The 27,556-nt window shown below is 52.9% G+C and overlaps 1 protein-coding gene and 2 long non-coding RNA genes across 23 annotated transcripts in view; 2 read left to right on the top strand and 1 right to left on the bottom strand.

Moving 5' to 3' along the window:
* The window catches only part of Tnk2 (tyrosine kinase non receptor 2), a 38,451-nt gene extending 17,528 nt beyond the window's left edge, over positions 1–20,923 (bottom strand). For 9 of the 21 annotated variants that reach the window (XM_076548717.1, XM_076548719.1, XM_076548731.1 and 6 more), the window contains exons 1-2: positions 5,585–5,960; positions 1,961–2,141 (exon numbers count right to left, since the gene is read on the bottom strand). In XM_076548717.1, the coding sequence (XP_076404832.1) occupies positions 1,961–2,141; positions 5,585–5,662 (259 nt within the window). In that variant the 5' untranslated portion in view covers positions 5,663–5,960. Of the gene's footprint in view, positions 1–1,960; positions 2,142–5,584; positions 5,961–7,517; positions 7,994–8,186; positions 8,311–19,948; positions 20,097–20,619 lie in introns of those variants that run through there. The other 12 variants (XM_076548720.1, XM_076548721.1, XM_076548733.1 and 9 more) reach the window with 8 other exon arrangements.
* On the top strand, positions 19,360–20,226 carry LOC143268109 (uncharacterized). The gene is made up of 2 exons (XR_013043715.1): positions 19,360–19,540; positions 19,990–20,226. It is a non-coding gene; the product is annotated as an uncharacterized LOC143268109 (long non-coding RNA).
* A 1,177-nt stretch (positions 20,924–22,100) lies between the features above and the next one.
* Positions 22,101–26,117, top strand: LOC143268108 (uncharacterized). Its single transcript, XR_013043714.1, has 3 exons — positions 22,101–24,429; positions 25,553–25,669; positions 25,768–26,117. It is a non-coding gene; the product is annotated as an uncharacterized LOC143268108 (long non-coding RNA).
* Positions 26,118–27,556: the final 1,439 nt, after the last annotated feature.

Below are 27,556 nucleotides of genomic sequence, written 5' to 3'. Positions count from 1 at the left end.
CTCCAGACACATCAGGTAAAGAAATAGACAGAGTTGTCTCCACTCTAAGGCTTACCCCATGAAATCTCCTTGCGCTACTGACATGAGACCCTGAGCTGGCTGGTTTCATGTCCCCACGACACAAGCTAGGGTTATCAAAGAAGGACCTCCATTGAGAAAATGCCTCCTGAAGATCCAGCTGTAGGGGATTCGCTTAGTAAGTGATTGATGGTTGGAGGGGCACCCCTGGGCTGGTGGTCCTGGGTTCTATATGAAAGCAGGCTGAGCAAGCCATGAGGAACAAGCCAGTAAGCGGCACCATGGCCTCTGCATCAGCTTCTGCCTCCAAGATCCTGTCCTGTGAGCTCCCGTCCTGACTTCCTTCAGTGATGAACAGTGATGTGGAAGCGGAAGCCTAATAAACCCTTCCTCCACAAGCTGCTTTGGTCACGGTGTTTCATCACGGCAATGGTAACACTAAGACAGAAATCAACTATCCAGGCCAAAAGTGGCTTAAGTTAGTGTCATTTTATTAGCTTATAAAACATTTGGCTATTTTGAGTCAAACACATTAAGGTTTCTTTCTTTCTTCCCCCCACATCCCCTCCACCCCGAGACAGGGTTTCTCTGTGTAGGTTTTGGTGCCTGCCCTGGATCTCGCTCTGTAGACCAGGCTGGCCTCGAACTCACGGAGACCCACCTGGCTCTGCCTCCCAAGAGCCGGGGATTAAAGATGTGCACTACCACTGCCCAGCCTCACATTAAGGTTTTTGATTATGTTTTTTGAGACAGTCTAGAGTAGCCCAGGCTGGCTGAATTTGCTATGTAGTTGACGGCTGGGCTACTGACCCTCCTGCCTCCACCTCCTGAGTGCTAGAATACTGGTGTTTGCCACTACACCCGTGTTAGCGGTGCCGCTCTCCAGCAAGTGAGTCCGCCGCAGCCCAAGGAGTCCCAATGTTCCACAGAGAACTCCAGGACTTCTAACTGGGCAACTGGTAGTTTTAGATTAGAAAGAACGAAAAGATAAAGTTTCTGTGTGTTAGCAAGCCATCTGAGAGGTGTTCTTTAAAAGATTTTTAGATTTTTATTTAGGTATCGCGTGTGTCCGGGGCTATGTGTGTGCCTTGCGTGAGCGGGTGCCCATGGAGACCAGAAGAGGTGTCAGACCCCCCGAGCTGGCGTTACAGGCAGGGACAAGCTCCCTGACTTTTCACAGCACACGCTTTCGAGCACGGAGCCACCTCTCCGGCCCCAGCTAAGAGCTCTTGTCTTACACCTTCCTCCCGGTAGATCTTGGCATGGACCCCACTGGTATTCAGAATGAAACAGAGGAGACTCCATTCTACACTTACAAAAGAGTCACAGGAAATACATCCCACGTGTATCTGATCACACACAGTGGGGAAGGGCTGGGAAGCAGACCCGGCAGGCAGAAAAGGCCTGCAAACCCAGCTACCGGGGAGGCAGAGACAGGAGGAGCAGGTTCATGGTCTGCTGAGGCTACAGAACAGGTTCAAGGCTACCCTGGGTAACTTACTGAGATTCTGTCTCAAAAAAACACCAAGTACAGAAAGGACTAGAGCTAAAGTTCAGTAGTGGAGCGCTTGTGAAAGGTCCTGGGTTCGACTCCCAGTACCTCTTTGGAAAAAAAAAGGGGGTGGGGAGGTAGGGAGTCTGGTGATGTGCTCACTGGCAGAGTGCCTGGGTAGCACAGGCAAGACTAAATTCAATACTCAGCCCTGGGGGAAAAGCCAGAGAAGGTGTATGGAATTAACCCTGAGCGGCCATTCCCCTCTAATTCCAACTCACACACTGACAACTACAAACCATTCCCAGGGGACCCTGGGACCAGCACCTCTGCTGACACCTCCCACTCATCTCAGGGGCCATGACAAAGAGATTCTTCCTGTGCTGGACCACGCTAAAGACACACAAGGCAAATGGTCAGAGGCTAAAACAAGGCCCACAGGCTACCTACCAGGCCGGCCCATGCCAATCTTTTCCAGATCTTCGTTCTTGACATACTCAAAGTGGGACAGGCGGGTGATGTTGAGGTCATCACGGAGCCTCAGGAAATACTGCTGTAGCTGCACCTCGGACAGCAGCTCCAACAGCCAGCCTGTCCCCTCCTCCGGCTGCATGCTGCTGCTCCCCAGCCTCTGTGGGAAAGGAAAAACAGCTGAGGGGCCAGGGGATGTGAGCCGACGGCAAGAGACCTGCACGTCGATGCCCTTGGTTCGCCCACGTTCGAGTGAACTCAGCACTTGCTCCCTAACCCAGCTGAGATGGGGCACTGATGGGGCAGCTGATGGGGCACTGATGGGGCAGCTGAGATGGGGTCTGCCCCAGACCAGAGCAGTCAGGAAGCAAGTCTTCTTCCCAAATCTGTGCTCTCTGGTTGAGGGAACTAAGATCAACCTCTACGCCCAGGGACCTCGGGGAATCACAGGCCCTTTGAAACACAGATTAATAGTATCAGCCATCTTACTCCTAAATTTTCATTTAAAAGTTGGGGTGGAGTACAATGGCCCTTTGAGATCCGTCCACTGGACCCCTCATCAGACAGACCCCACAGAAAGATCTCAACCCAGTTCTCATTGCCTGACGTCACCAGGCCTTCCCCACTGATTCACGGGCAACATCCAGGTGCCTAAAGGTCCGTAAGAAGAAGACAAGAGTGGGAGACGTGGACCAGAGAGGGTTTTCAGACACCCAGTAAATGGTACCAGATGTCTGAATTTGTATGACTTCCTATCCTCAAAAACATTTTTGGGATGGTAACATTTGCACACAGTAAATAATCAAAACGCATAGGGGTCCTCGTTCCCTCTCTGGCTGCGCAGCTACCTAGCTCCCAGTCCCCAAAGCCAGCTGCCAGTCCCCAAAGCCAGCTGCCAGTCCCCAAAGCCAGCTCCCAGTCCCCAAAGCCAGCTGCCGATGTCTTCTTTGATTTTTCGACACAGGGTTTCTCTGTGTCACAGCTCTGGCTGTGCTGGAACTCGCTTCATAGACCAGGCTGACCTCGAACTCACAGAGATCCGCCTGCCTCTGTCTCCTGAGCACTAGGATTAAAGGCGTGCGCCACCACTGCCTGGTGCCTCTATGTATCCTTTTAAGTGAAAATATCCACATGTTACCCATACGACTGTTTCTCATTTTTCAATTAACAGTTCATCTTCTCGACTTTTAAATTTGAATGACGCAGAACAGTACAACTTTGAAATATGTGTGAGTGCACACACAGTCTATAAATAAAATGTACCTGCAGGCTACAAGCAGCCAATGCTGAGGGACCTGTCTGGTCTATACTCTCCTGGGTCCAGAGGAAAAGGCCAAGAGCACCTTCAAAGCTACATCGCCAAACCCATCCCTGTCCAAGGCACCTGACAGTGAAGAGCTCTCCCAGACCACTCTAGCCTCACCTCAGTTCCTGAGGAAGAAGATATGGAAAAGGTGGCCAGCTTGTCTAGTGAGGGGCCAGGTGACCTGCTCCTGAACATGGCGCACTCTCAACACAGATGTGGTACGTGAAATGGGCCCAGCAAGAGCCTCCTGCCCCCACAGTTCCCCGGGGTCCTGCCGACAGAGTACCAGGAGCTCAGACTTTCCCTGCAGCTCAGGGCAGCAGGAAGAGGAACCGATGGGAAGGACAAGCCCTCAGTTCAAAGCCTGGCTCTCCCACCGAGGAGAAAGGCCAGGCAGCCAGCTGGGCGGGTGGGTGGCCTCCAAACTTGAAGCTGTAACCCTTTATTTGGACGACTCTCTAAGGGCTGTACCCTCACACAGAGGATATTTTTGTTTGTCACGGTGGGGGAGGGGGCTGGTGACATTTAGCAGGTAGTAAGGGGATAAGAGCATGAGTTATTCTGCAACACACAGGACAGACCTGAGCACGCAGATTCCACACACAACTTAGGTCACACAGGTGAAAACCGTTAGGATGATCCAAACCTAGACACAGATTCCATTGTACATTTAAACATGAAAATGCTTTTTTGTTTTAATGTGGCCTGATTTTCCTGGAACTGTGGGAACTGTTTACTGGGTAAACTGAGGAAACGTCTACTATTCGGAATATAGCAAAAATGCCCGCTATCTGGATAAAAAACAGTGAGGATTATCTCAAGATGTCTCTCAGCGGCTCTCCTGGGTTTGGCCTCTTTGCCCCCTCCTAATTCATGACAGAATACGCAAAGTGTCACAAACGATGTCCCTCCTCTCTCTCCTCGTAGTACAGTTGGCACCATGTTTACCGACTCTACGTATATACTTAATATGTAACATTTCTATTGATTTTATTTGTGAAGGGAAACAAAAAATAATATATTAATACTTCAAAACTATCGTTATGGGGCTGGAGAGATAGCTCAGTGGTTAAGAGCACTCATTGTTCTTCCAGAGGACCTGGGTTCAATTCCCAGCACCCACATGGCAGCTCAAACTCATCTGTAACTCCAGTTCCAGGTTTTCTGACCCCCTCTTCTGGCCTCCTCTGGCACTGTGCACACACGATGCACAGACATACAATGCAGGCAAAACACCCATGTACATAAAATAATAATATACATAAAATAATAAAACGAAAAACCTAGAGTTACTATGGCAACTCTAAACATTGAGCCGCGCTGACTCGTTCATCCTCAGCCAAAGCATCCGCCTGCAGACAAAGTGTGTCGAGGAAGCGGAGCTGCACCACGCGTCCCACAGTAAAGCCCAGAGGTGCAGTGAAGGATCACTGGACCCGGCGGGCTCCAACCAACGTCCACTGCCTCGGCCCCGGAGCAAAGTGGCCCCGCTGGCCATGTGGCAGGGCTTCAAGATGAGGGGCAACAGGCCCCCGCCAGGAGAAACAGCCATGGGTCCTCCTCTCCTCCCACACCCTCAAACCCTGGGGCTCCAGGCCCCCCATTCCCTTCTCTAGACTCCAGGTAACGGCTAAAGTCACACCCTGAACAGTCGGGAGGGCTCAGCGAAACTCAGGGGCCCTCCTGAAGCTACTTAGAAGGCACAGTCCAGCCTGTCCCCCTTCCTTGACAGACCAGCCAACACACCTCTCTGCTCAGCAGGACACCCCCCTCCCTGGTCCCCAACCCAGGGACAGAGCAGCTGGGAGGAAGGGAGGGAGGGAGGGAGAGAGGGCATGACGCCTAGGAAGAACACTGGCATCCTGGCGAAGACAAAGGAGTCAGGTGGGGGGGTCTAGTCCCGCTTCTACTGCTGAGCCCAGTGTGACCTCCCCTATGTCCCCTTCCTGCCCAAGCTCCTTTGTCCATGAAGCACGGGGCATTAGCGCAGTGACTCCCAGCTCAGACGGGCTCCAGTTCTGTGTGTGGAGAATCTGCACCAGCTGTGCATGACACACGCCATGGCCTGCGTGTGCGCACGCACTAGACTGACCACACACACACACACACACACACACACACACACACACACACGCCCAAGACCGAAGGCAGCAGCACTTCAGCCTACACTCCCATCAAGCCTCGGGAAGGTGTTCCTCAGCCCTGCCTGCTCCTCACGCCTCTCTGCACAGTGCTGCTCCTGGGGGGCTAACCATTCCCACAGCCAGTCCAACGCCCGCCCCCAGGCCCCCACTCACTGTGTACAGACGTCGCCGAAGCCTGGCCAGGAGAGGAAAGGAGAGCTCGAGGCCGGGGAACCGACGGGCCGCCGGCATCTCCACCAACTGAAGCCCCTGAGCAAGTCGAGGGAGCTATGGCCTAGATGTGAAGTGGGCGGGCAAGGGCCTCCGCTTCGGAGTGTTCTGCTCTGCCCGGAAAGGAAAGTGGCCAGGCAGTGGGGGAACCTGTCCTAGAAATCCCCCAGACCCCACACACCAGTGGGGAATGGGAAGAAGGATGGAGGGGTGGCCTCGCTCCGCAGCTGGTCGCAGGCAGGGTCCCCTGTCCTGCCTCCTCTCCTGTGCAGAGCTCAGAGCTCTAGTCCTACCCCTCGGCTTCCCCCACTGCCTGCTTGCCCGCCTGTCCTCCTTCTTCCCTCCCTCCCTCCCTCCCAGCTGAGCGGCTCTGACACTGGCTGAAAAAAGACCTTTCTGAATCCCTGCCAGGAGGACAGCAGGAATGGGGGGGGGGGACTCTCCCTCCTAGCATGGCCCCACTGACTCCCCACACACAAGGCTCCCCCGTCTCTGGCTTCCACTGCCAACCCTCACGGTTGCAGACCACTCCTGGGATTTCAACGTGGGGGCTCTTACCAAACCAGCACATATAAGAAGATGATACACGCCCCCAGAAGGGCTTTTCTGGGTCTATGGGGACCTGAATGTAGCCTGAATTGGGGGCTTGGATTCAGTCTTTCCTGGATCCTGCTGCAGACAGATCCTTCAAAGACACCCCCCCCCCACGTCCCAACCTTGGCTGGGTGTCTCCTGGCTCAGACCCTACTGTGGTCCTGTTACCCTGGTGCCCGACGGAAATAGGGAGGCCGGCAGCCGGCCAGAGCGGGACAGCCCAACCGAGAGAGGGGGGTGGTGAGAATCTCCACCCCTCCCTTGGGACTGAGTGCCTTGTGTACTGCCCACAACAACCAGGGTGCCTACTCCCCAGCTTAGCTGGCAAAGATCCAGCTAACGACAAATAAACAAACATGTCCCAAGCCCTCTACTGAGATACTCCTACCCCAAGGCTGTAGGAGCTCAGGCTGCAGGATATATCTTGTCCAGCAGCACCGCACACATAAAACAGCCTCAGCTCAAGGGACCCGGAGGCACTCCATCAAGCACCCCGGGGGCCCCCATATTCCTACAGCTGACAGATGGTCCTTTTGCCCCTCAAGGGTGCCAGCTGCTCTACACCCCCTCGCCACGGCTCCCAGATACACCTGACAGCTGCAGGAAGTCCTCTTCTGCTCCCCAGATCCCAGCACGCCGCCCCCCCCCCCCGGCATGTGTAAGGATCCCCTGTTTCTTGTACACTGTTCTCTTGTCCCTTCCCCAGCTGGCTGCCAGCTCAGGGAGCCACAGCTGGCTCATGGGAGAGGCAGCTGAGGGCGAGAGTTTGGGGAGTCAGCATCCCAGACGCTTTCCAGGATCTCTTCCAGTGTTTGAACTCCCTAGCTAGAAAGACAGCCATTTCCTATGCTTGTGGGGTTGGGGGGTACCCCCAGCACTAGCCCTCCCCCACTGCAGTCAATCATACAGAGATTGTGGATTGCCAAGCACAGCCTCCCTTCAGGCTTAGCAAATGATCAGGGTGAGAACTGAGGTCAGAGCTAACGTGCAAGGCAAGGTCAGGCTGAGGATACACGGACACTGCCTCTCTCCACAGGTTGGCTGACCACACCCTCAGACTGGAGAAGGCTACAGCCCATCCTTCCCCGTAAGATAACACCTGAAGCAGACCTGGGTCTGTCGGTAAATTAAACAGGTTTATTTCCTCTACCGCAAGCTGAGGCTGATCAGAATGGCCAATGTAAAAACTCTAGCCACCCCAGAAAGGCATGCCCCAAATCCACCAGAGCCCCATGCCTGACCCTTTCCTCGGGTGTCTAAGTAAGAACACTTGGCAGCTTACCCAGAATCCAGCTATGGGAGACTCGAAGAGGGGCAACATACATACATTGCAGGGTCGGAAGCCAGATCAGTTAGTTCCTGGACCTCTTCTTCCTCGCCTGGGAAAACAGCCCTGACCTTTCTGTCTCAACTCCCAGGCACATTCCCCTTCTCCTGCCAGCTACTGCCCTCTCCCGGCTAGGAAAAAAAGTGCTTCATCTCCAAGGGGGAGGAAGCGGCCCCGCGAGAAACCGTGCCATTTCCCAAAGCACACAGGGATATCAGGATTGATACACATACTCAGCGGGCCAATACACGGGACCGCCCAAAACACAGCCTCTTCCCATAAAAGAGTGTACCCCTAGGCTCCATACCCGCAATGCAGAGAGCCCAAAGGGTAGCTTATTTGGGCCCCTAGGGATCCATGCTCACTAAGTCAGATACCAACATCAATAATTCACCACCACCATCACCTCAGACATATCTGTCACACACACAGAGACACACACACACCCCTCTCTGCACCCAGCCTCCTAGCCCTAGGGATCTGGGAGGCGGAGGGGAAAACGGAGAGAAAAAAAAAAGACAGGCACCCTGGACTCTTCCGAAGCTCTTGCTGCAGAGCAGAGCTGGGCCCACAAATCACAAGCAGATGGGGCCTGAGCTCCAGGTATCTCGCCATCCCCGTTACCTGCGGTCCCTCCTCGCCCCCGGCCAGGCGCTGGTAAGCAGATCTCTCCCCCATTGGACCCCAAGTCCCACGGTTGGGGCAGGGAGGGAAGCGGTGCTCCGCGCAGCCCCCGCCCCTCCAGCGGCACGGGCGGCGGCGGCGGCGGCGGCGGCGGCGGCGGCGGCACCCGCAGCGTCACCCCCCTGCGTCCAGGGGGGGCGGGCCGCGAGCATCCTTCAGGAGGGGAGGGGCTGCTGAAGCGCCTCGGCAGGAAAGGCTCCAACCCTGGAACCTGCGTGAATTCCAAGGACTCGGGTCCACAGCCAGCAGGTTGTCACAGCCTCCAGTTGTCCAGCCTCCTGTGGGCACCCCCCTCCCCGCAGCCTCCTTCCCAGTTTCTAGTCGTCTCTGTGTACAGTTGCCCCTCGGGCAGCTAACCAGCAAGCAGGGGCAGCCGCGACCCTTAGGGAGCCAGTGCTCCACCCTCTCTGACTTCAGAGCCACGGCTCCTCTCAACTTCAGGACGCCTCCAGGACTCAAGTTCCCGAGCCACCCATCAGGATCTCGGGGATCCAAACACTCCGGTATTCAATAATACAGGGGTCACCTAAGAAGCCACAGAAGCCTGTCTCCTACTTCACCGAGCCCTTCCCAGCAATCTCGGGGATTCAAACATCTTCCACCCGCCTCTACGCCCAAGTCTACTCCACACCAAGAACGCTTGACACCCACCAGCTGGGCACACCGACAAGTTCTAAACTCCCTAACCCACTCCTCATCCAGTCATGGAACTCACATCCCCGTCCATCTATCTGTCTGTTCATCCGCCTCCCCTCCCCACACCCCACACCCCACACCCCACAGGCAGGCTGACTGCCCCAGACTCAGGCCATCCCACTGCCCTTAGCTCTCCGGGCACGCACAGGACCTGGGCACGCTAAGCAGACCAGTGCGCAGGGGCCAGACTTGTGACTTCAGAGTTGGAGAGCCAGAGCTGGGAAAGGTTGCTCTCTGAGCCCTGGGGTGAGGTTATAGCCAGCCAGGTAGGAAACGCCAGTTCTCCCTCCAGCCCAGGTCCCCAAGGTAACACACACGCGCTCGCACACGCATACACCCCCTCATTCCTATGGCATCTGAGGCATCCTCTGACTCCTTCCAACCATGTATTTAGAGCTCACAAGAGCTCAGGGCACTCTCCTCCTCCCTCCTCCCTAGGATGGGACAGAGAGAAGAGAGATGTTTAGATACCCCTGCAATCAGTCCCAAGGCAAAGGAAAGAGAGCCTAGGAGGGCATTTGTGAGTTCCCAGCAGGCTTGCTCCTCACACAGCCCGTCTTGGAGCAGCTATGGCAGGAGGGGAATCTGCCAGGCCCCGGGTTCTCGTCTACGTGGAAGCTCCTTGGTATCTTATCATAGCGATGGCAGAAACTAGTCTTGGGAATGAAAAGCGGCAGCTCCAGGGGACGGAACAGCTACCAGAATCCAAAGTCAGCAGGCTGCTGACACAGCAAGGCTGAGGACACCTTGCCCATCCCTTTTCGCCCAGGCAGGCTGAATGCAGGTCTGATTCAAAACCATTCTCCTTCCTGCTCTCCATCTCATCTCCCAACACTCTACTGTCCCGGGCTCCCCAGAAGCCAAACACCTCTGAGGGCTGGGGAATCCAGTCCACACAGGCACCCTTACCTCGCTTCACTCTCCCCTTTATATCGCCACACCACAACGAAAAGGAGCCAGCCCACCTGCCCAGCCTCTCCAACAGCGCCAGGGAAATCACAAATCCACACTGAGAACCAGACGTGACAACCAACTTCCTGCCGAGAGGATTTGGGGTTCCCCCCCCCAAAAAAAAACACCTACCAGATTCTTGGCTATATCTGCCAACCCCACAACCAAGATTCCCCTCGCCCCTCTTCCTCTCCAGTAAGCACAGGAGGAGTAACAACATGTTGGGAAAGAAATGGAGGCCACGGCTCCTCCCCTAGCCCCGGCCACGGGATTCTCTGGCCTCCCATATGAAACTCACCAGGTCAGATCTGCTCACCTCACCTCTACGTACGCAGGGCCCAAGCTTCTGGACCAAGGCCAGACCGGTTCCCCTCAAGACCTCAGCCCGGAGGGTACTGTACCCAGCAACCCCACACCTTCAGGTCAGCGTGGTATGACATCACTGCTCCGAGGAGGCAGCTGGCCAGAGGCCAAGGAAGAGAAGGGAGTGATTCAGACACACACCATGACTGTCCACACCCTCTCCATCTCCAGGACAAGGGGCCCACTCACTCCCAAAGCGCTGGCCAGCTGAGGTCCTGCGGTTGGCCAGGCTGAGTGGTTTTCCCTAAGGATATTGGGCCCACAGACCAAGGCTAGACTGAAACCTCTCCATCTTCCTTCTTTTCCTTTTTTTTTTTCCAAGACAGGGTTCCTCTGTGTAGCCCTGGCTGTCCTTGAACTCAGAGATCCACCTGCCTCTATCTCCCAAGTGCTGGGATTAAAGGCATGCGCCACCACCGCCCAGCTCACCTTCCTTCTTTATTTTTAAAAAATATTTCACTTGAAATCTAATTAATGAAATAATGTTTAAAGGAAAATTACAGAATATTTTAAAGCATACACAGTATTAGGAGGTGCATTTCTAACTTTTAAGACAGACTGTCTTTATAATTACTTCATCCTTTTTGAATAACATTCATTCTCCGAACTCTTCCCTGTATTCCTTTTTTTTCCCACTGTTATTTTATTTTTTAGAACCCACTAAATCCAATTAGCGCTGCCCACATGCTCATGGGTCTGAGGCCATCCACAGAAGCATGGGCAACCAACCAGCGGCCACACCCCAGCGGAAAAAGACCCTCCCTCCCGATCAGCTGCTATTATTACTCTCCTTAACTGTATTTCTGAAGATCCGAGACCTCGCCCTTCCTTCTTTTCTAAGAATGACTAATTTCCTCATCCCTAGGTCCCACTGCCCCCTGCCTTCACTGCCAAGCGCCTGCACCTCCCAACTCCTCCGTCAGAATTAACACAGTACTTCCAGCAGGATGCTGCAGGCTACCGTGAGCGCGGCACGGCCCAACCGAGCGAGGCTCCACCCCTGCTAACTCCCGCTGGGCATGCCCACCACTCCTCCTGACAGCAGCAACTGCAAGACCTGCCCAGCATCCCAGGGGCAAGCAGCACAAACCAGCCCGGGGCCGGAAACCACACCCCCACCAGCAGCCATGACTCCTCCTTCCCCCAGGCCACCAACCAATCACACACTTCAGCCTCCTCAGCACCCCGCCCCCCCCCACCAAAGGGACCCCACATTGAAAAGTTCTCCTTTGTGATACTCAGTCTCTTCAACAAGATGAACCCCTACGTATCTTTAAGACCCCAATCAAATGCTGTCATTTCTCTACGTCCCAAATGGCTGCTCTACCAAGCCCCTTCGTTTTATTGAAGGAATGCATATCAATAAGAGAAGAAAAACATGCGAAGAGCCCAGAATATTTTTAAAAATGATCCATCATGGGTCTGGATAGATGGACGGCTCAGTGGTTAAAAGTGCTGGCTGCTCTTCCAAAGGACCATCGTCCAATTCCTAGCACCTACATGGTGCTTACAACTGCTTGTAACTCCAGTTCCAGGGGATCTGACGCCCTCTTCTGGTCTCTGTGGGCAGTGCACTCATGTGATGCACTGTGCAGAGATATATGTGCAGGCAATTCACCCATGCACATAAAATAGTATCCACCATATTCCAGTCCTTACAGAGTTAGTATCTGTGTAACTCTTTGGTTAGTACACAATTCTCCCGAGATAGCCATTTGCACAGGCTTCTAATGTGGTTAGTACCTGGTAAAAATAGCCAGAATCCAGCAAGAGACATGGTCAAGAGAGCTAAAAAGGACGTTGGCCTTCGGACAGACAATGGAGAAAGATGGGCTCTTTCCCCGAGAGCCGCTGCACCTGGCTGCCCAGTGGACACCGAGGACAAGTCTGGTCAACACCCCCTCTCTCCCTGCCTTGGCTTTCCCTGTCCCCCCCTCCACACGATGTAGCCCTGGCTGGCCTTGAACTCTGCCTGTCTCGACCTTCCAAGCGCTGGGATTTACAGTGTGTTACCACCAAGCCCTGCTCCTCCTCCTCACCGTTTTCGATCCAGAGAAGAGAACTCCTTCATGGGAAGAGAGGCTGTCAGTCATTTCAATACTTCTGCCCTAGACCCACTGAACTACTTTGCTGCTAACATAACCATTTCAGACCCAAGGGCAACTCAGCCAGAGAGAGTCTGAACCAGACTTCACAGAAGAGTCTTCTTACCAGACTGCAGGGAAGCAGATTGGGGTTCAGAATGCCATGTGGTCAACCCTGTGGAAGCCTCTATCTATCAGGCTCCCCAGTCTTACTGGGGGACTGGAAAGGGGAGAACTTAAGAGTGTCAGGGGGAGACAGTAAGGTACGGAAGCATCAGACGTGGAAGCCCTCCCGTGGTGAACCCCCTCCAACTGAGGGGGAGAGAAGAATCTACATCCTCAGCCTGCATTGAACACCCACCCACCTGCTGCTCTTGCTTATGAAGTAATGGGCTGTGTGCTCCACCAGCTAAAGAGAAGCACATCAACCCTGCTGTCCACAGGTTTCCTAGATCCTACAGTGCCCCTACGGTCACTACCTTAGCAGTGTGTGACCAGGGACAGATCCCTACAGCTGCCAGGCCCCAGTCCATATGTGACACACACACACACACACACACACCGCTGCCCCCAGGGCTCGGATACCAACCTGCAGACCTCTCACCCACTGTCCTGTCCAGGCACCCTGATGGCACCAAGACCCAGCACTGGCTCCAGGAGAAAGGGGGGCGGGGTCAGAGGACAAAGCCGTCAGCCACCGCCAGCTCTTCCAGGGCTGGGCAGGGCCACCCAGCTGGCCACCCTGCCTACTTCTGGCTCTAGCTTTGCCCACCCCACTCCTTCAGCAACAGCCCAGAGCTGAAGAGGCCTATTGTTGGGCCCTCGCAAAGTACCGGGTAAGGCAGAGGACAGCAGCAAAGCTGCACCAGAGCCGTGCACCGTGGAACGCTCACCGTGGAACGCTCACCATGCACCGTGGAACGCTCACCGTGCACCGTGGAACACTCACCGTGCAGCGTGCACCACCCACACCTTCAGACCAAAGCCCCAGCAACCCCAATGCGGGAGTGGGAGCCACTGCAGGCTTGAGGTCCCAGGAGAGTCTGGGAGTAGGAGAAGCATCCGGGTACTTCAAATCCCACTGCATCCTGCCTGTCTGATCACAGGCAAACTGAGATTCTGAATGGGCAAGGGATGTGTCTGGTCCAAAGCATGAAAGGAGTCTTCAGGGGTGGCTACCAAGAGAAGAGGTGAGGGAGAACGTAAGAGGCAGCCCCGGAAAAAGAGGTGTGGAGGGAAGGGCTAAAAATGCTCAAGGGCAAGGTTGTAACTAGTTAACCTGGTGTAAGAACTAACAGACCTCTTTTTTGTTCTTCTTTTTCGAAACAGGCTTTCTCTGTGTAGTTTTGATGCCTGTCCTGGATCTCACTCTGTAGCCCAGGCTGGCCTGGAACTCACAGAGATCTGCCTGGGAGTGCTGGGATTAAAGGCCACCGCCAGGCTTAACAATACCTCTTGTCTACCTTCCCAACACAAGCCACCAGGTGACCGGCCTGCCCTCCACTACCTGGCAGAGTCCCTTCCCTCCCCACAGAGAAACACACTAGGTCTCTGTACAGTATCCCAGGAGGCATTACTGACAACAGGGAGAACCCCATCTCCAACAAGGAGAGCACACAGAAAATGCCAAGGGGACGGACGGCTCCCTTCTCTGCCTGCTCCAGAAACCTGGGGCCGCCATGCTGGCAAAAGACAAGTGATGTCTTCTGGACTCCGACCAGACCAAGAGCGATGGAAAAACACCTAAACTAAGGCTTCCAATAAACGGCCTGCTCAAGTCACCACAGAAAACTGTCAACAAGCCACCCTCAACAAGCTACCCGACACCAGAGTCCCCATAAACTTCTTCCTCGATTAGAAGCAGACAACAAAAATGTACCAAATAATCAAGGAAAGCCTCTTTGTGGGAGAAAACAAAACGCACACAAAAAAGCAACTAGGAAAAAAAACAAAACAAAACACAAACAAGCTCTGCAGAAGAAAGCTCCAGACAGATAACTCGCAGGAATATGCTCAAACTGATAAAGTGTATCCACAAAATAAGAACAAGATTTTTTTGTTTTTTAAACCAGGGAAACAAAGTATCAAAAACAATTGGGCTATGGAGATCACGCAACCGTTAAATTGCATGCCCGCCTCTCAGCCTGGCCACCTAAGGGCGATCCTCAGTCTGACCCCAGCAAAGACATCGGGGAAGAAGTATCAACTTCACATGTTATCTTCTGACCTTCACATACTGCCTGTGTGGGGGGGGGGGAGGGGGAAGGCCGGGCAGTGGTGGCGCACACCTTTAATCCCAGCACTCAGGAGGCAGAGGCAGAGGCAGGCGGATCTCTGTGAGTTCAAGGCCAACCTGGTCTACAGAGCCAGATCCAGGACAGGCACCAAAAACTACACAGAGAAACCCTGTCTCGAAAAAAACAAAACAAAACAAAACAAAAGAAAGCAAGCAGACAGTGGGCTAGGGAGATGTCCGAAAAGTGCAAGGACCTGAACCTGTACAAAGAGTCTGAATCTCCCAGAACCCACTTAAAACCAGGCAAGGGAGCAAACTCCCAGTGCCCCTACCGCAAACTGGGAGTAGACGGGGAACCCTTGGACACTGTGGGCACACACAGCATGGCACAAAAAGAAACCACTGTCTCAAAATGAGGTAGAAGACTAGGGTTATTCTTTAATCTTCACACATGGACTATGGCACACGCATGCATGTCCACACTCTCACTCACACACATACATGAAAAAAAAAGAAGAAAAATAAAGCAAACCAAAGTCAACAACAGATACCGTCCCAAATAACAGGCAGGCTCACAGCAGGCATTCCTAAGTACAGATCACTGTATCTTAAATCTAATATACTCAAAGTCACAAATGTAGGTCCTAACTTCACAGATACAAGGTCAACTCCAAGAAATTTTCTGCATTTTTTTTTTCTTTTTTTGGTTTTTGAACACTGTTTCTCTGTGTAGCCCTGGCTGTCCTGGAACTTTCTCTGTAGACCAGGCTGGCCTCCAACTCAAGAGACCCACCTGCCTCTGCCTCCCGAGTGCTGGGATTAAGGGCTGAGTGAATTTCTAACAAGCTCCTGAGCGATGCCGTAGCCACTGGTCCATTAACTACCATCTGAAAGCAAGGCTCTCTAAGCTCTGGAGCAGGGGGTTGTCTAGCTGTGCATTAAAATTCCCCGGGGTGCTAGAAAATGTCACCACTAAGGCTCCATTCCCTAGGATTCTAATCAAATTGGTCTAAGCAGTCTTGAAGACTCTTCGAATGGATCTGAACTTGGGCTGAGAACCACAGCTCTAGACAAAACCTGTAATTGTGCCAATCATTTGTCCTGGCCAAACCAATCCATTTCCAAATACTGCATCCTTTGTTGACATGGCACACTTTCTTTTTAAATGGACATTAGTGTTTTGCCTGCATGTATGTCTGTATGAAGATGCCAGGTCCCCTAAAATTGGAATTATAGACAGTTGTGAGCTGCCACATGGGTGCTGGGAATTGAACCTGGGTCCTCTGGGAGAACAGTCAGTGCTCTCAACTGCTGAGCCATCTCTCCAGCCCACACATGGCACACTTTTTAAAAATACTCTACACATCATGAAAATAAGCATACGCTTACAGACCTACTCATTCAGATAATTCTAAATGCTAAGTCTCATTAACATCAGTGGAGAACTCATATCAACATGCAGAGAAAATGATTCTGAGGATTTCCCCCTTGTTACATTCCCACATTTCTCCTGAATTTTCTAGATAACTTTTTAAAATGTAGATGTCTAAGTCTCAGGGAGTCCCGGCTTTCTGGGAAGAAGACAGCTTTCAGTGAGCCCTGGATTATCTAATGAGACAGTACAGTTTCAACAGCTCCTCATGCGCACAAAAGACCGGAATGGCTTTAAACTTCAACACTCTTACGGTTTGGATGGCAAGTGTTCCCAGAAAGGTTCCTGTGTTCAAGGCCTGGTCACCAGCTTGTGGAGCTCCGGAGAGGTGGCTGGATCATTTAGTGTCTGACCTAGTCAGTGAATTAATCATGTCACGGGGTCATAATGTGAGGACGTTAGCTAGAGATGGGCCTGGCTAGAGGGATGAGGTCACTGCCCCCTTCCTGCCTATCTTCCTACCTCCATGAAGTTGGAAGTAAAGCTCTGCCATGCCTGACTGCCTCACTAGAGGCCAAGAAGCCATGGACCCAGCCAAGCCCAGACTGAATCCATCACTGAAAGTGTTTCCTCCCTCAGCTGCTTTCCTTGGGTATTTATCACAGTGATAGCGACTAAACGTAAGTGCAAACGATTGAAACCTAAAATACAATGGCTCACACCCTCAAGATATGGAAGGGAAGCAGTTTCTGACCTAGATCTCTTTAGCCACGTAACCACCAACGGAGTAAGTGTAGGCCGATGTGGTCTCCATCAATGGCTCAGGTTCATTCCTTCCTCTTCAGGACGCTAGAGGATGTGTGCTACCAAAACCATCAAGAGGAGGAAGTATGGTTTCAACAGGAAATGTCACCCACGGGCTCTAGTGTCCCAGCACACGGTCCCCAGGCAGTGGGGCTGTCTGGGGACCTTTAGGAGAGAGGGCTTGGCTAGAGAAAATGGGAGAATCACAGTCCCGACTCCAGTCCTAGTGTTCCCAACTTCTTGGAGCAAGCCACATCATATGGAAGGAGATGCCTGCCCCATCCCCACCCCCACCCCCACCCCACCGTGCCTTCCCCACTCCCAGGACCAGCTGTATCTCCTGAACAATTGCAGCAGTCAGCCAGGCAGTGGTGGCGCTCCCCTTTGATCCCAGCACTGTGGAGGCAGAGGCAGGCAGGTGGATCTGAGTCTGAAGCCAGTCTGGTCTACAGAGTGAGTTCACCGTTGTGGGGCATTGCCAGATGCCCTGTGTCAGTCAACGATTACTGGGTTTTGTGTTTGATTTGTTAATGTGAATTACATAAAATTATATATGTGTATATGTGTGTGTGTGTGTGTGTGTGTGTGTGTGTGTATATACGACACAGAGAAACCCAACAACCGTTCTGATTAAAACTCTCACCAACAGGCACAAAAGAAGAGTTTTCAAACTGATGCATTTTGTACATGAAAAAAAAAAAAAATCCCACAATTACTAGCACACTCAACGGAGAAGGACTTAATGATTTCCTCGGGGATCAGCACTGAGGTGTCTATTCTTCCACACCAGCTGATACAGTCATTATGACCAGGCAAGAAAAGGAAACAGACTACAAGCACAGAGATCAGAAAGGAAAAATAAAACTGCCTTTGCTAGCCGATGACATGAAGACTACCAAGAAAATGCTGTGGACTCTCCAAGAAAGCGAAAAGCTGCTAGAACTCAGTCAGTTTGGGGAGGTTTCAGGACCCAGGCTCTGCATTAACAGTCACCATGTGTGGTACCCATCTGGAGTGTCAGCACGGAGGCAGGGCCGAGAACTGAAAGCCAATCTGAGTTTCATTTCTGGATCCCACAAGGGGCAGCAGATAACCTAATCCAGACAGTTGTCTGACCATCACACGGGCACCAGGTTGGTTCAAAGTCATCCTCAGCTATAGAGAGAGTCTGAAGTCAGTCTGGGATACATAAGATCCTGTCTAAAGATTAAAAAAAAAAAAAAAAAGAAAGTGTAGCAAGATGGCCCACTGGGCAGAGGCATTCGCTGCCAAAACTGACCACTTGAGCTGGATTCCTGGACCCGCATCATGGAAGGACACTGACTCCCAAAGGTTTTCTCTGGCTTCCACACGTATGAACACACACATTAATAAATGTAAATAAAATTCAATTAAAACAGCAAAGAGAGAGGATGAGAAAGGGAGGGAAAGCAATTAAAATTCAGGCCACAAACTACAAGAAAACATCTGCAAAATTATGCGTCTGATAAAACATTTATATTCTGAATATATTCTTAAATTCTTTAAAATACGAGAAAAAAAACCCCAACAACCGCACAATGGGTAAGTAATGTGACTAGATACTCCATCAAATGAGCACATGAAGAGACGCCACTATTAGTCACGAAGGGAATGCTAACTCAGGCCATATCAGATTCACGCCACAGACCTCCTAGATGTCTAAAGATAACACCATACAATGCGTGGTAGGTTTAGAAAACTGTCCAACCACTTTGAAAAACAGTCTGTCTAGTAGGTTCGGGGTGGGGGTGGGGTTGTTTGTTTGTTGAGCTGGGGTCCTGCTAAATTGCTCAGGCTGGCTTTCAGCCCCTGGGCTCAAGTAAGTCTCCTGCCTCAACATCCCAAGTAGCTGGGGTTACAGGTACATACCATGGCCAGCTAGTTAGTTAGTTTTTGTTTGTTTGGTTTTTTTGTTTTGTTTTGTTTTTTGAGACAGAGTTTCTCTATGTAACAGTCCTGGCTGTCCTGGAACTCAATTTGTAGACCAGGCTGGCCTCGAACTCACAGAGATTCACCTGCCTCTGCCTCCCAAGTGCTGGGATTAAAAGGCATGCAACACCACCACCCAACTAGTTATTTATTTTTAACATTATTTTCTCATTTGTTTCAATTTTTTAAATTTATTTTTAACTGGTTTGTAAAAATGCAAATATGGTAGTTATTAATGGAGTTATGTGATAAGTCTTGAAGTCCCTTGAAGGTTAAATGTTCACCTACAATATAATGCAAGCATTCCAGGCCTAAGAACTGACCTGGGATAATAAAGCATACATCCACACAAAGACTAACACATCATCCAAAGAGGATCTATCTGTAATACTAAATCTGAAACCTACCCCTCACCGGGTACATGGATATAAAGACGATGCCCATTCGAGACTGATGAGCCATGACAGGGAATGAACTAATGATACATGTAACAATATGAGTAAGCTTTGAAATAATGATGCCGAACCAAAGAAGCCAGACTCTAAAAGGTCAGTATTTGATTTCCATTCCCACAAATGCTAGGTACTGCCAGCCAGAGAGTGCCCAAGAGCAGACCAGTGGCTCTCTTTCCGTTCATGCAAAAGTTCGGGAAAGTCAACCTAAAGTTAAGTGTGCAGACGTAGGCTCACACATATGCTGAGAGCTGACTTCTCTCTCCACTGAAGCCAGTGAGGCAGAACCACTCTGGTCATTCCAGGAGCACGGGGCACCATGGAGACACAGCAGCTAAACTTCCGGTGTCAGGCTGTTTGAGGCACGGGATGAAGCCGACAGACAGGTTGGGCTTGCCAGAGCCGGCAAACTGGCTCCTCCACCGGTCCTAGCCACCACCACCCCTCCTTCTGCCCCCACAGGGGAACCCTATCTCCACCCAGGCTGGTTCAGAACCGGGGTATGGGAGTCATCTGACTCACAGGCACACACGGTGGGCTGGGGCAGAGAGATGCCCGGCTCTGAGACAGCAACTCTGGATTCATCCCCACTGGTGGGGCGGAGATGCCAAGACCTCTTGACAGGGACAGACAGACTGTAAGCTGTCAAGTAAGCCCACCTGGACCAGGAAGGGGCTGGAGGCTTCCTGTGTCAAAAAGAAACCAAATCTAGCCACTGGCCCTAGCCCCTGTCGGCTCCACCTCTAGGCTTAGCCAAGAACAACCCCCGGGGCTGGGTAGGGGTGTGAAGAGACCTTAATAGGATACCACAGCCTCCTATCTGCCCCCTTTCCAGAGCGAGGTCAAGGCCTGGGGTACGGAGGAGGCAGCGGCCGCTGGTACACTCCATTCAGAGATGAAGACCTCACCAGTTGCTCTCGGCTTCTCGACCCACCCTTGGCTTTGGGCCCACAGCATAATCAACCGTGTCAAAACCGTGTGGCAGGCGCAGGTCAGGCTCGTGCCCAAGTCACTACTGGCTGCCACCCTCACGTGACCCACAGGACTACAAGATAAGGCACTGATAAGGCAACACGGCTCACTTCCCTTTTCTGGAGGGCTTGGGGCTACCGATGGGAGTTGCGCAACATCCAGCTGTTGTACAGAGGCACACCTACCTCCGCCGGGCCGACAGACGGAGGGGACGACTTCTACCCCGCCACTTTAGCCCTGGGGCTACCCTACCCTCCCTTCCCTCCGCCACTCAAACGGTCTCGCATCCAGTCTAGACTTGAAAAAGGTGACTCCTCCACTACAACAGCTGCTAGACACAATCGTGGGGCGGGTGAGGGGGAGAGGGAGGGGAAGGGGGAAGGGGAGGGAGACGAGGAAGAAGGATGCTCCCCCGGTTGCTCAACCTGAGAGTAACAAGCGCCCGTCTGGAGCCCACATACTCCAGCTGGGAACACAGCTGACCTTTTCTCACCTGAGTTTTCAGCTGCCCCGAGACAGACAACAGCTTCGAGGATGCTCAGACTTGAGGTAGCAGAGAGGATCCTGCAGGCCAGTGCCTGCCCTCTGGCAATGGCTTCCAAAGGTCAGGTTCACAGCGGTCTTCGGCTCCCCAAGCCCCGACAACCTCCCCCAGCCCCTACCCCCTCCTGCATTACTCTTGGCCCCGGAGGACTCCTGATGCCAGCCAGCGAGGGAGCTTGCAGATTACCACCTCCTCCGCCGTCTGCGCCTGCGGGTCCGGTGTCCCTCTTGGAATTCCTCTCGCCCTGGGGACCCTTTACCGTTCAGATACGTTTCCTGAACAGCCCACGCGACCTGGCCCTCCTGCACCCCGGGCAGCCAATTTGCTTCCTGCACCCCCAAGCGCCCCTCTCCTTCAGGCCCCCGGGGCCCCACGGGCCTGGCCCTTCCCAGCACCTCGAGTCTGTCCCCACCTGCGGGGGATGCTCCCAGGACCACCGCCTCCCTGCCTAGGTGCCCGCCGCTCTCCCAGCTGCGCCCGTCCGAACTTTCGAGCTCCTCCGTGTGCGGGCAGGAGCCGTCGGCCAACTCGGGCAGCTCCTCGGGCTGCCGCAGAAGCCTGCGTGGGCTGCCCTCCCCGCGCTCCTGCACCCCGGCACGGGCCTCGCCGCGCTCCTGCACTGCGGGGCCGCCTCCCCCCTTCTCCTGCTGCTGCCTGCGGGGCCCCAGGCCCTCCTCCTGCGCCACCGGCCCGCCGCCGCCGCCGCCGCCGCCGGCCGAGCCCGTCCAGCGCGCCGGGCGCCTCCAGTCCGCGGCGTCGGGCGGCCCCCACACCACCCCCAGGCTGGGCTCGTGCCCGCGGCCGCCCCGCTCCTGCACCCCCAGCCCCACGCCGCCCTCCTCCTGCACGGCCGGACCCACCCCGCCCTGCTCCTCCACGCCGAGCTTCAGCCCGCGGAGAAGCTGCGGGCCCCAGCTGAGCCGCCCGACGCGCGCCGGCTGCTGCTCCGGCAACGCGGGGCTCAGGCCGCCGCGCTCCTCCTGCGCCCCCCGCCGGCGACCCCCCGAGCCCGCCGCGCCGCGCACGCGCCTGCCCCCCAGAGGCCGCGCGCTCCCGCCCCTCCAGATGGTGCTGCCCTGCGCGCCCCCGCCCCGCGGCTTCCGCCTCGGCCCCGAGAGGGCTGCGGGGGCCCGGCGTCCCGCCCCCCGCCTCCGGCACTCGACCTCGGCCACCCGGGCGCCGCGCCGCAGGTGCTGCGGCCCCGCGAGCCGGCGGCCCTCCAGCCGGGTTCCCAGAGCCCGCGCGCGCCTGCGCCGCCCCGGGGGGGTGGGGCCCACGGGAGTCGCTCCGCCCTCTTAAAGGGTCCTGGCCCTTTATGGCACACACGCACACGCACAGGCACAGGCGCGCGCGATACTGAACGAAAGGTGAAGCTCAAAATGAGGAGATTGAAGTCCTAGAATAAGAATCTGAATTTAGCAAGAGGGAAGGGGAGGGGGAGGAAAAAAAGACACATTGAGACAGGGGCTCACGATGCAGCCCAAGCTGGCTTCGAACTTGTGACGCTCCTTGGCTGCTGCCTCCTGAGTGTTTGAAATTCTAAGTGGCGTTTCAGCGGCTGCGCGTTTACCCTATGGGAGTGAAAATTCACTTCTACCTGTTCCTCAGTTGTTTCTGCTTTAATCTAGCAGCCAGGCAGGAGAAAACAAAAACAAAAACAAAAAAACAAATGGACCATTACCTGCATTCTTTCCCTGGGACCAAAGGACAAGGGAACCTTGGGTAGAAACTGTCCCCAAGCAATGCCATCATCCTCCCTTCCCACTCCTCCCTCTTGGGTCCTCTCTTGCCTTGCATGTGCATAGCCCTCCTCTCCCCAGAAGAAAAAAAACAGAGCAAGATCCCCAATGCCAATGCAGTGTGATCCTAACCCAATGGAAGCAGGCCTAGACAGTAAGACCTAGAACCCACAGGCTCAGTGCCACTGAACCCCACGATTGTCTCCACCTCATCTATAAAGTGGCCATAATAAGAAAACTAGGATGAAGGGTCAGCCATCAGGGCAGGGGTAAGCAGCTGTCCCTTTGTGTGGGGGACACCCCTTGACTTTCCACTCCTTTTACAGCATTCTAAATTCTCAAGAAAAGCTGGCCCTAAATGATTAAGATGTGGACAGATAACCATACTTTAGGTTTACAAATTCCACATTCGGTGACCCTCAGATAAAGGCAAAATATGTAAGGCCACTCCTTATTCAGCCCAGTGTTTCACCTAACAAAAAGCATCAAAATGCTGTGAATTTGAACTTGCAGAAACGCAGTATGTCTAAAGAATTACAGGAACTAAACCCCAGGCAGTCAAGGTCGGATGTTCCATAGCCAGAGGAGAGAGAGAGAAAGAGACAGAGACAGAGTACAGACAGACCCTGGGTAAGTTCTTCCTGCTCTTTACCAGACCAGGACCTGCCCCTTTTCTCTTACAAAAGCTCTTTTGTGCCGGTCAGGGGTAGTGCACACCCTTGATCCCAGCACTCAGGAGGCAGAGGCAGGTGGATTTCTGAGTTCGAGGCCAGCCTGGTCTACAGAGAGTTTCATGACAGACAGGGCTATATAGATAAACCCTATCTCCAAAAACCAACAACAACAACAACAATAATAATAGCTCTTTTGCGCACTTAATCGTTTTGGGGGGACAGTAGTTCCACTCATCTGATCAGAGGGTAAGCATTTTAATAAGCTTGATTTTTCTCCCCATCAGCCCTCCACTCTGAGTGTTGACGGCTTTCAGGCTGGTGGGCTTGGTCCTGCTCTGTACTTATTTGTCCAGCATGGAGATCAAAGGTTATAGCCAAGGAGGTGGACAGTTTGCACAACCGGAAAGGAGATGAGGTCCACGTAAGCTAGTCAGGGCCTAATCTGCGTGGATTTGGGTCATGGTGGCTTGCTCCGTGAGGTGGACAGAGAAACATGCTGAATCATTTAATCTCAGCTCATTTGGTGGAGACTTGCCCTGGAGCTGAGGGGTGAATATTCTGTATCTCAGCTAGGGTCTTCCCCCTTGTTGGGGGGGGGGGGGGAGAATTCAATGAGTTTGGTAGAAGGAAGCAGAGGGATTCTGTCCCCAATCTCCCTCTCGCAGTAATGACAGTGGCTAAGATTTACAGAGCCTATGAGCTTAGCCTTGGCTCTGCATTATTCTCATCTCCGCCCACAGCAATGAGGCTGCATTGCATTCTCGGTTTCCAGGGATAGCGCTGAGACCTCCTGTGATGAAGCGCGGTCTTCTGAATCACTCCGTCGACAGCAGTAAAGCCAGAAATCACATCCAACTGTCTGACTCCATCATCCGTTCTCTGAACCACTCAGGCACAATAAAACAACGCCAGTGCAGGAGCTATATACCTCGGGAAAACACCGGGACTCACGAGATCTTCGTGGTCAGTAGATGCAAACAACCGATTTGGCCAAAATGCCCCTGCCGGTAAATCCAGCTCCAAATCAAACAGGGCAAGGGGTCAGTGCAGCTCCACCCCAAAGGTCCTGATGAGGGATTCCTTCTCTCAGGGAAGCTCACCCTCCCCTTCTCCCATCGCCCCTCCAATCGCCCTCCAGAGCAAGATCCGCGCCCCTCACACATCCCTAGAGCGTGGTTACCTGGAGCTTCAGATCTGAGGGTACCGGAAGTCCTCCATCCCGCCCTGTTCGCCGCCAGAGCCTCTAGTGCGGGAAGGGCACTGGGAGATTTCTCTGAGGCCGTCTCTGTCTGCGGATCATCCGACCATGGCAGTACAAGTGGCTGGAGACTGCTCCTATCACCAGGGTAGCTAAGAGCATAACGGAGGAAACGAGCTTCAGATCAGAAGCCGAGGGAGGGCTCGGGAGACTCGGGAGGTGCCTGACCCAGACTCTTCCCAGGCCTGGAACTTGAAGGGAGCTGCCGGCAGCCTAGTGACTCGGCAGGGAGAAGGGCTTGTCGGGTCTAGTTCAAAATAGAGGGTGCCAACCTGCTCGAGGGCTGTGTTGGTGGTTCCCTGAAGAATCTCCGCTGAGACAGTTGCCCCGCGGGGCGGGCAAGAAAGCAAAAGCAGGGTGGCAGGCACCCTGGCTCACACCTGCAGACAGACACGCAGCCAAGACTTGGAGGAGGCTGTGGAATCATTGCACCAAGGCTTTGTGTTTTTTGTTGTCCCACCCCACCCCCTGACTTTTCTGATTAGAGTAAGGTTGTAAAACGATTGTACAGCAGCAGGCGAATTAAATCCAGTAAATATGGGTTTGTTTGTTTGGTTGGTTTTGGTTTTTCGAGACAGTGTTTCTCTGTGTAGCTTTGGTAGCTGTCCTGGATCGCGCTCTGTGGACCAGGCTGGCCTCGAACTCACAGAGATCCGCCTGCCTCTGCCTCCCGAGTGCTGGGATTAAAGGCGTGCGCCACACACACCCCCCAGCCTGGGTTTGTTGTTGTTGTTTAATCAAAGGACAATAAAATAGAAATACCAAGGTTGGAGAGATGGTTCAGCTAGGTTAAGACCACTGACTGCTTTTCTAGAGGACCTGGGTTCAATTCCAAGCACCCACATGGTAGCTCACAACTGTCTGTAGTTCCAGTCCCAGAGGATCTGACGCCTTCACACAGACATACATGCAGGCAGAACATCAATGCACGTTTAAAAAAAAAAATCATTTAAAAAAAATAGAAAATACTCAAACAGAGCTTGTTTTGACTTTTTATTTAAAATACAAAATGTACAAAAATGGATCCAGAGACATCCAAAAGCTTACATCTTTCTAAAGGGCATTCACATCAGGGTCCCGGAGTGTAAGCAGCTCCCAAGTCAGCCTTCCTGAAGCCGTTTCTTAATAGAGGGATTTCCTAATCTTCCAGCATGCCTTTCGTATTCGTGGCTTATTTTTGACTTCCTGACGCTCTCCTTTTCCCACCCCAGCAGGTTATAAACTCCACCGCAACATGAATTTTTGTTCTATGCACACGCGGTTGGAATAATGCCCAACACAACGGAGATGCCAGGAATGTCTGTGGAATGGATGAGCGTGTATCATAGGTAGTGAGCGTGGTGTTTTTATGACATTTTTGATTCCTTGTACATACCTGTATGTGTTCCGCACCTTGATGTAAAAATCTGTTTCTTTCTGTGTGTAGGTCACCATGAAAAACTTTGGACATCCACTGCCATGGCACGGATAATCCAACAGCTATGAATGAAGGGAATGGTATACCGGCTGGAGCAGGGGTTCCCAGTCACCTGGGCATCTTGTTGAGAGAGGCAGGGTTTGGATTCAGCAGGTTGGACAGGGAAGCCGAGGACTGACATTTCTATCAAACTTTCAGGTACTGGTCCACGGAGGGAGGCGGGGAAGCATGTATTTTTATTTTCAATTGTTTTAGATTTATTTATTTTATGTGCATCAGTGTTTTGACTCTGTGTATAAATATGTACCACGTGTCTGCCTGGTGTCTGAGGCGGTTAGAAATAGGCATTGGAAGCTGGGCGGTGGTGGTGGTGGTGGTGGTGGCGGCGGCGGCGGCGGCGGCGGCGGCGGCGGCGGCGGCGCACGCCTTTAATCCCAGCACTCGGGAGGCAGAGGCAGGCGGATCTCTGTGAGTTCGAGGCCAGCCTGGGGTACAGAGTGAGTTCCAGGACAGGCTCCAAATCTACCAGAGAAACCCTGTCTCAAAAAAACAACAACAACAAAAAAATGGGCATTGGATCCCCTGAAACTGAAGTTATAGAGGTTTATGAACTGCCATTTTGGTGCTGGGAGTAGGAAATACCGTAAACTGCTGAGCCACCTCTCCAGCCCATATCACACACACACAAAAATAATAATAATGTAAGCAATACCGCATACCCTAGCATAATTAAATTATGATCTCTGGCATAGAATTCAGCATCTCACGCCTCAATGAAACATTTCACTATCACCATTAGGATAAAAATTTACACTGTATCAAGCTGATAATAGAAAAATAAATAAAACAACCTCCCACTCCCACTCCAGAAAAAAAAAAGAATTCAGCATCTCTGGCTTCTTTTTTTTTTTTATGCGTATGTGTGTATGCATACACACAAATTTACACACATGGGGACTCGAGGGACAACATGTGGAGTTGGTTCTCTCCCTCTGCCATGTGGATTCAGGGGTGTATGGGTTCCTCAAGCTTGGCAAGCTATGCCTCTATTCCCAGAGCCATCTCACTGTCCATCTCTATGGCTTTTAAAAGCTCACCAGGTGGTTCCAGCATGTTACCAGAAATGGACAGCGCTTGGTGAAGCTGGGTAGGGAGGTAGAGAGACCAGCTATTTTGGTCTTTGTACCCTATGCCTGGAAGTCCGAACTGAGTTCCCTGGGAAGTGAAATGCTGGTATCAGAGTCAATGATTGGACTGGACAAAAGCAAAGGATTTTGGAGTCAGGAAAGGGCCACTAGAAGAAGGTGAAGGAATCTGACGATTCCACAGGTGCGGAAGTATCTGCTAACCCAGGCCATATCCTCCCAGAACCAAGAACAAACGGTGCCCTCACCTATCACTAGGTCAGAGCTCCTGGGAGCCGCTCAGCGGGCCCTGTTCACACACCCCCGGGGAATTCAGTTTTCAAAACCTTACTAGGGCATAGGGAGGAGCAGTTTGCCGCCAGCTTCTCCCACGTGCCTGCCTCCTCTGCCCAGATGGAGTAAGAGCCAGCAGAGTCGAAAGATTATAAACCCTGAGGTCAACATGGGCTATGTTCGTAAAGGAAATACCGAGGAGTCCTGAGTCCTGACGCCCCCTGGTGGACATCTAGAGTTAGGCTGGTGCTCCACCAGCTGTCCAGTTGTGGTCCAGTTGCTTGCCTGACTTACAGTAAACTGGGTGTGGTGAGCCCTGCCTGTGATCCTAGCACTGGGACGTAGAGGCAGGAGGATGAATTTAAGGTGATCCTCTGCTA

The sequence above is a fragment of the Peromyscus maniculatus genome, chromosome 12 (assembly GCF_049852395.1).
Source record: "Peromyscus maniculatus bairdii isolate BWxNUB_F1_BW_parent chromosome 12, HU_Pman_BW_mat_3.1, whole genome shotgun sequence".
In the NCBI taxonomy this organism is placed as follows: domain Eukaryota; kingdom Metazoa; phylum Chordata; class Mammalia; order Rodentia; family Cricetidae; genus Peromyscus; species Peromyscus maniculatus.
The sequence above is the reverse complement of the archived record's forward strand: the minus strand, read 5'-3'. Positions and strand labels throughout refer to the sequence as shown.